Source organism: Molossus molossus, unplaced genomic scaffold (genome assembly GCF_014108415.1).
Source record: "Molossus molossus isolate mMolMol1 unplaced genomic scaffold, mMolMol1.p scaffold_m16_p_19, whole genome shotgun sequence".
NCBI classification, from domain to species: domain Eukaryota; kingdom Metazoa; phylum Chordata; class Mammalia; order Chiroptera; family Molossidae; genus Molossus; species Molossus molossus.
In genome coordinates this window covers 4,570,582-4,578,331 of record NW_023425354.1, presented here as the reverse complement: position 1 = coordinate 4,578,331, position 7,750 = coordinate 4,570,582, and the positions used below count along the sequence as shown (strand labels likewise).

At 44.4% G+C, this 7,750-nt stretch overlaps 1 protein-coding gene across 3 annotated transcripts in view; it reads right to left on the bottom strand.

Annotated features, from left to right (window-relative positions):
- Positions 1–7,750, bottom strand: part of ACOX1 (acyl-CoA oxidase 1) — a 31,483-nt gene continuing 23,733 nt past the window's right edge. For all 3 annotated transcript variants that reach the window (XM_036268343.1, XM_036268344.1, XM_036268345.1), the window contains exons 4-14: positions 7,610–7,717; positions 6,436–6,555; positions 6,173–6,288; positions 5,598–5,767; positions 4,051–4,213; positions 3,466–3,656; positions 2,814–2,993; positions 2,586–2,691; positions 2,301–2,444; positions 1,872–2,078; positions 1–1,225 (exon numbers count right to left, since the gene is read on the bottom strand). In XM_036268343.1, the coding sequence (XP_036124236.1) occupies positions 1,175–1,225; positions 1,872–2,078; positions 2,301–2,444; positions 2,586–2,691; positions 2,814–2,993; positions 3,466–3,656; positions 4,051–4,213; positions 5,598–5,767; positions 6,173–6,288; positions 6,436–6,555; positions 7,610–7,717 (1,556 nt within the window). In that variant the 3' untranslated portion in view covers positions 1–1,174. The remainder of the gene's footprint in view (positions 1,226–1,871; positions 2,079–2,300; positions 2,445–2,585; positions 2,692–2,813; positions 2,994–3,465; positions 3,657–4,050; positions 4,214–5,597; positions 5,768–6,172; positions 6,289–6,435; positions 6,556–7,609; positions 7,718–7,750) is intronic.

Here is a 7,750-nt window from a genome sequence, read left to right as displayed (position 1 = left end):
CAACCTGGGCATGTGCCCTGATCAGGAATCAAACTGGTGATCTCTTGGTGCAGGGGCTGACGCTCAAGCACTGAGCCACACTGGCCAGGCAATGATTATATTTTTTGATCCAAAAATCAGAACACATGGTTTGCAAAGGATTTTCTGTGCCTCTCCTGTGGGTAAGAGGTAACTTGAGTGGTGCTTTGACTTTTACCATGCCAGAGACCGGAACCTCCAAGCCTTTTAATGGTTTAGGCCAAAATGACAGCATATATGAAATCTGGATCGCTCGACTCTCCAGTTAATGTGGTCACCAAAGTTACAGTAACCATAACTGACAGGTTTCCCTATACTTATAGTCTATCAGGAAGGAACCCTGACTTTTTCTCCTTTCTTCAGCACCTCTTTTAGGTTAGGGGAGACCAAACACCACTGATCGATGTCCCATCAGCTGCCAAAGGTTCTACGTAGATAAATCTTTGCCACCTCCCTCTTCCCAAGATACTGGGGACAAAGGGAGCCATAGTGCTACTACAGTGACAATTTAGGGATCCTTCAAATGGAAGATTAATTCCCAATTACAGAGGACAATGATTTTGCAATAGGCCTGTGTTGAAGAAATCCCTGTGTTGGAAAACTACTACCATGAACAAAAGAAAATATGTCAGCAACCAAGGGCAAGCAGGCAGAAAAAGTGTTAAGCACAGACTCACACCAAATGTCCTGATTAGTTTATTTCCCCAATCCGTTTTCTTCAGTTCTTTTAAGCCAGAGCCATGGTGGGAGCAGTGGGGCACTTAGCAGGAAAGTTTAGAAGGGTTCTGGCCCACTTTAAAAATAGCTGTTTATAAACACTTATATCCAGTGATTAGCAATTAAGATGTGAAAAAATTAACTACTTAGTAGTTAAATTCTACAAATTATCAACAGTTATGGCCTCGGATCAGCAGTGTTACAAAGGGAAATCATATTGCCTTTCTTAAAGCTTTTTCTGAATACTTAGCAAGTCTCTTTCAATGTTAATTGCACTTAAAATACTTTTTTTTCCCTTTACTCTCTCAAAGCTGTTTTCTTTGTTTATAAAGAGGAAGGGGGTCCACTGAGCATGTTCGCCAGCTCTCTGAATTCAGTTGAGATTCCAAGCAGATCCGTGTGCCAGGTGCAGGGGGAGCAGAGGGCAATGTTGTCACCTTCAGAGCTTGGACTGCAGCGGCTTCAGGTGCTTGTAGTAAGATTCATGGACCTGAGGGAAGGGAGAGAGCAGAAATGTCTGATGAGAAGCTTGCAATGTTTTAACCAAGAGCACAGTTTTAACCAAGAAATTATTGGGATCTTATTTGGATCCTGATCCAAAGAAACTGAAGAAGGGAAAAATAGAATCCAGCCAAGTGGGAAACTCTGGACACACTAGGTAGCTCACGAGAGTGAAGAATTATTAATTTGTTTAGGTGTGAGAATGATGTAGTGGTTATATTTCCAAAAAGAATCCTGATCTTTTAGAAATACACATTGAAATATTTATGGATAAAATGATCTGATACCTTGAATTTGTTCCAAAATAGTCCTCTGGAGGAGGGGGGAGGGGAGGGGTCTCAGATGAGACTAACTGGCTGTAGTAGATGGTGGCTGAAGATGACAATGGGCACGTGGCACCGCATCAGTCTCCTACTTCTGTGTACGTCTGAAAATCTTTGACGTTACTGAATAGTCAAGGGAATTAAAAACCTGCTACCTCGGGAATGACCCAGTTCCCTTCTGAGCCTGTCATGTGAACAAAGGGACTGTCCGAGGTGAGTTTCCAAAGCTTTTACAGATGGACCATGCTTACATGTCTCATCTGTCTTAATATTTAAATGAAAAATTACAAAAGGTGAAGAGATTATTTTTACCTCTTCTCTGTTCAGTGGGGACATCTTGGCCCACTCAAACAAGTTTTCATACACATTCCCATCATAGCGGCCGAGCACAGAGCCCAGCGACACATCCTGAAAATCAAACGCATCAACCAAAGCAACGGCCTCCGGGCGGATGCTGGTCAGTAACTCCTTGATGCGCTGGTGCACTTGGGTGACCTGAGAGTCTGTCAGGATTCTCTCCTGGAAGAGACAAGACAAGCAAATGACATATGTGTCTGTGCAGGGGCAGGCAAACGTAGGTTTGCAGGTGCATTGTGACGTTACGAGTTCATAAAGCTACTGTGATAAGCATAACCTGTGTGTCTTTTTCCATACGAACAACTGTAAACCTACCTCTAAAAAAATCAATAAATGCATATTTGAAACAGACAAAATGACTTCAACTTAGAAAAATATACAGACCTGAAGAAAATCCCCCGCCTTCTGACTGATTCCATACAGAGAATACAAGAGAAACAGATTCCTCAGGACAGCTTGGATGGATTTATCCTGAATTTTGAGGAGCCGCTCTGCAAAGAGCTTCACTGTCACGTAGTGGCAATGTGCCTGGACAGAAAGAACACAAGAGAGTACGAGAACCTGCCGAAGAGGCTCTTCCCGCGCGACAGGGTTTCTACACCAGGAAACCAAGTGGGGTGGTGGAGTGAGGGGTGGAGATGGGGAGATGGAGAGAGAGCGATCACTGACCTCACTTGCTCGAACAAGGTCAACAGAAGTTAGGTTCCATGCTACCTCCTTGCTTTTCCTGTGACTCACTTCAGTTTGAAGGTTTTTAGCAGCAATTTCTACTAATCTGTTAAGGAATGAAAGAAAACTGAAGCTCGGAGGAAGAGATCAATGGAGCCTCCTTCCTCTTCCAGCAGGCCCCCAGCCCGAGGCCCTGGGCTGCCGTTCCAGGCTGGAGGGCGAGCGCACCTGGCTGCACGAAGTTTATACGCGTCTGCGAGGCTGCTGGGGCTGCCGAGGTCCACCACCGTCGGCCACACTGCCACCTGCTGTGGCTGGATGCGCTGACTGGGCAGGTCATTCAAGTAGGACACCATGCCACACGCCAACTTTCCCGAGCACACCTGGTCATAGCTTTTCATGAGAAACCTAAAATTCATCAGGACACATGCTTTCAGTAACACTGCTGCTTAGGAAACAGAAATAAAAGCAAACCTTCAAATGGCTTTAAGTTATTGACAGGTGACTTTTATACTTGCTAGTCTGATCACAAGATAAAAACATGGGTCAGGATAGAAGGCAAAACGACATCTTTCAGGAACAAACATAACGTGAACAGAAAACATGATAACAGGGACCGATGGAAAGGCCTAGAACACTTTTTTTTTTTTAGAGGGAAAGAGAAAGGGAGAGAGAGAGAGAGAGAGAAACATCGATTGGCCGCCTCCTGCACGCCCTCTACTAGGGATAAAGCCCATAACCCAGGCATGTGCCCTGACCGGGAATCAAACCGGGACCTCTCCGTCCATGGGGCGATGCTCAATCCACTGAGCAACACCACCGAGCTGGACTAGAACACTCTTATCACTAAACAACAGTCATCATGAGTTAAGACTCTCACCGGGCTGTCTGTAGCATCATGACAGTGTTTTCTCCCTCAAAGGTGCAGGTCGGAGTGAAAGTGACGTAAATGTTGGGAAGACCACTGCAGTGAGAATAGCCGTGGCCGCCACAGGCCATCCGACAGGCTTCGATGGCAGTGTTAGTCGTCCAGGAGGTGAAAGCCTTCAGCCCGGCGGAGAGGGCATGAAGCTGAAGGGAAGCACAGGTCATCAGAACTGCTGACAGCCGAGTTCCAATGGCAAACACTAAGCCTCCTCTCCCGGCGCTGTCACTTTCAACACCACTCACCACACGTGTCACCGAAGCAGCACAGGCATCCTGGCCTGAATCACTACATCCCCACACTCCCTTCTGACTCTGCCACTTGGCAGACAGTCGCTACTCACGCCCCCTGATTAACAGACGAGCAATGAGGTACAGCACTTCCGAAGCCTGAAGACAAAACCCACACATCACACCTAACTCGCTTTCAGTCCAAAGAATGCTTGGATCTTTGGAGAATTCCGGCGTTTTCTCTGGACACTCTCTAACAGGCAGGTAAGAAACAGAAGGTGTCCACAAGGGAGTGAGACCAGACACGCACCTCGGGCAGCTCACTCAGGTCGCCCTGGCCGATGTCCTCGTTGATGCGATGGTAGGTCTCCTTGATGTATGCGCCTACAAAATGGAAGGCGTAGGCAGTGGCCAGGAGTGGGAAGAGTTTAAACTGCTGGGTTTGGAAATCCAAAATCTGTGGTTCTGGTTCACTAAAATATACAGAAAAAAAAAAAAAATTAAACACACATACAGAACTCACTCTGCGTCAAGTTCTAGTCTGAACACGTTGATATATTAATGCTCATAAAGACTCTGTGAGGTAACTTATTACTCTCGTTTTACAGAGGTCAAGGACCTGCCTACAGTCACTCAGCCCTAAGTGGGAGACGCTTGATTTACACAGAGGCTATGTTTTTACAGAAGCTGCCCTTGACCACCTTGGAAAGCCAGGTGGACAGAAGTTTCTGGCTCTGGAGTTCATATCTTTCTTTGTCTTTCCAATGTGACTGAAGAAACTATACCAATGGCAACTTACATAACGAGTTAGTTAAGGAAGGCAGTGTTAAAGAGACCTATCCACTAACTAGATGGCTGAATAAACTATATATATTTTAAAATACGTTTTTATTGATTTTTAGAGAGAGAAGAGGGAGGAGAAACAGAAAGACTGATGAGAGAAAAACATCAATCAGCTGCCTCCTCCGCACCCCTCAATGGGGACTGAGCCTGCAACCTGGGCACGTGCCCTGACCAGGAATCAAACCAGCAACCTATGCGATAGGTCCATGGGTCAACACTCACCACTGAGCCACACCAGCTGGGCTGAATAAACTACATTTTGACCACAATTATGGAGAAGACCTTAATGCAGAGTTAAACATCTGAAGTCCAAGAAGGCCTGCTCTTATCGATTTCTTCATTCCTTCTTTCAGAGCAAGAAGGTTCCGGGAGTCATGCCCAAGTGAAAGGCAGTGGCAGGAACAAACTACAGGCATGGACACAACAGGGACCCGAGTTGAGCATCACTCCACCACGCCCAGTTTGTAGTCTCAGGAGCAATTAGAATTTTCAATGTTTTGAACCTTTCATGTATAGAGCTTAAGTAATATTACTGTTTCCGTAGAAGGTTAAAGATAGTAAGGTGGTGCCCTGGCCGGTTTGGCTCAGCGGTTAGAGCGTCGGCCTGCGGTCCAGAGAGACCCGGGTTCGGTTCCCGCTAAGGGCACGTACCTTGGTTGCAGTTTGTCCCCGGCCCTGGTTGGTCGTGAGGGTGGCAGCCACTCAATGTGTCCCTTTCACGTCAATGTTTCTCTCTGTCTTCCTCTCTCTCCCTCCCACTCTATCTGAACAAAAAAATGGAAAAATGTCCTCGGGTGAGGATTAAAAAAAAAAAAAAAAAGATAGTAAGGTGGTATCCTCCTCTTTCCAGTTCAGAAAAGGAAGTCTAGGTTCTAAGTAGCGAGCCAGTACACTGCCACCTTAGCTAACCTTACGGCTAATGCGTCTTCTCTACACCACATCTGGGAACTCTGGGAGCTGAATGGCCTCAAAGCCAGGTCTATGGTAACGAGCCCACGTTGGCTGCCTCCTTACCCGGGATTGATTTCAGACTGGTGCCTCACGGCGCTGTAGCGGATGGCAATGGTGCACGCCTTAGCCAGAGAGCGAGCAGCTTCCCCCACAAGGACGGACCTGATGAACACCATGGTCCCGTAGGTCAGTTTGTTGCTCACGGGTTTCACGTATGTGCCATCAGGCTTCACCTGGAAAAAGAACACAAGGCTGAGCTTCCTCTCTTAAACCTGGGAGGCCGTTTCGGCCAGTGGTTCTCAAAGTGTGGTCCCCAGTACAGCAGCATCAGCGTCACCCGGGACCTGGTTTGAAATATAAAATCTCAGTTCCCACATTGATCTGGTAAATCAGAAACTCTGGGGCCCAAGCAATCTGGATTTGAGCCAGCCCTCCAGATCATTCTAATGCATCCCACAGTTTGAGACCACTGGTTTAGCAGACCTGAATCGTCTGGTTTCACTGTCATAATAAAAAAGCATCAAAAATAAAACTATGTTATTACCTTCTAAAAACAGACCATTTTAACCCCGTGGTAATCAACAGCCACAGCAACCCCCATGCTCGACACCTCTGCTCCTCTTTTTGCTTTAATATACCTGGGCATACTTCATCAGCATGTTTTCTCTGGGTATACGATAATGGTCCATCTTCAGGTAGCCATTATCCGTCTCATCAAAGCCGAATTTAGGGCCAATGTCCCCAACAGTGATGCCTACCACAGGAGAAAGGAAAGTCATCAGGTGTGTGTATTCTGAAATTCCTGGCTGTCCCCACTCCTCTTTAGTTGTGTGTTATTCTTTTTGCAGAAGAAAGTACTCAGTTTAAGTTTCCACCTTAAAACCAGATGAATAATTCTAACCTGGCAAAGGCTTATGGGTCCCAATTTCACGAATAGGTACAATGAAGGCATGTAATCCGTAGCATTTTCCCTTAGTGTAGAGTTGGGCAAGTACTATCGCGTGATTTGAAGTTTTTCCAACTGTAACATCAGGGAAAACAAGAGTGACAAGTGAGCAACTGTTCTTACATGGTCCAAGGATGGAAACAAAAGAGGGGAGAAAACATGTGAACACAACACTAGACCATCACTGAAGTGTGCAGACAGCCTTTCTGATGACAGTGCCACACCTAGTTTTCAGAGGAAAATCTACATAAGCTGAGAGTTATTGAAATTTCTGGAACTTTGGCAAAGCAATCCTTCATTTCCATATACATATAAACAAACTTTTTAAAGGGATCACTGACATAACACTGTGTGAGTCTAAGATGCACAACATGTTGATTTGATAGCAATCCATTTTAAAAGACAGCTCAGTTCTACTTTCTTTTCTACTTATTTACACAAAAAAATTATAGGATAACCATTAAGAACATTAATTTAAATTACTTCCTTTTTCTCCCTTAAGGTAGTGCTTTCCAAACAGTAGCCACTAGCCATGTATGGCTATTTAGATTTAAATTAACTATAATTAAATTAAATAAAAGATTCAGTTCCCTAGTCAAGTAGCTGCATCTCGAGTGCTCAATGGTCTGCACGGCAGTGGCCACCATAACAGCAACGTTCACACTGATGTTTCTCTTTCTCTCGAGATAAAAAGAATGTATATCTTAAGAAAATGACTCAAAATGGAAGACAATATTAAATAAGTTTCATGTCAGGCTTATTTATAATAAAAATTTGAAAACAACTCAAGTGCTTTTCAATACAGACATGACATGACTAACCAAATAGAGAATACAAAGTTATTTTAAATGACGACCATGTAAAACTACGCTAATACACGGAAACGTTTAGATGAAAAACTAAGAAAAGCAGAGTAAGCCAGCTGTCCTTTCTGCACTTTGTAAAATGTATAAATAGCTGTAACATGCACTACAAGAGAATGTGAAATAGCTCAGAATATTCAAGCCTTAAGAGTTTTTCTATTTAAAAAAAAGTTGTTTTTTTTTTTTTATACTTCAAAATGATATTCTCATATAAGCTCTACATTCTAAACATGATCTTATTTATAACTGTTGAAAAATTCACTTACGTCCACCAGGCCACCACTTGATGGAGGTCACAGTAGGACTATTGAGAATAAACTCCTGGGTTTCAGGGTCATAAGTGGCTGTGGTTTCCAAGCCTCGAAGATGAGTTCCTAATGAAATAAATTACATTCACTTCAGACAGA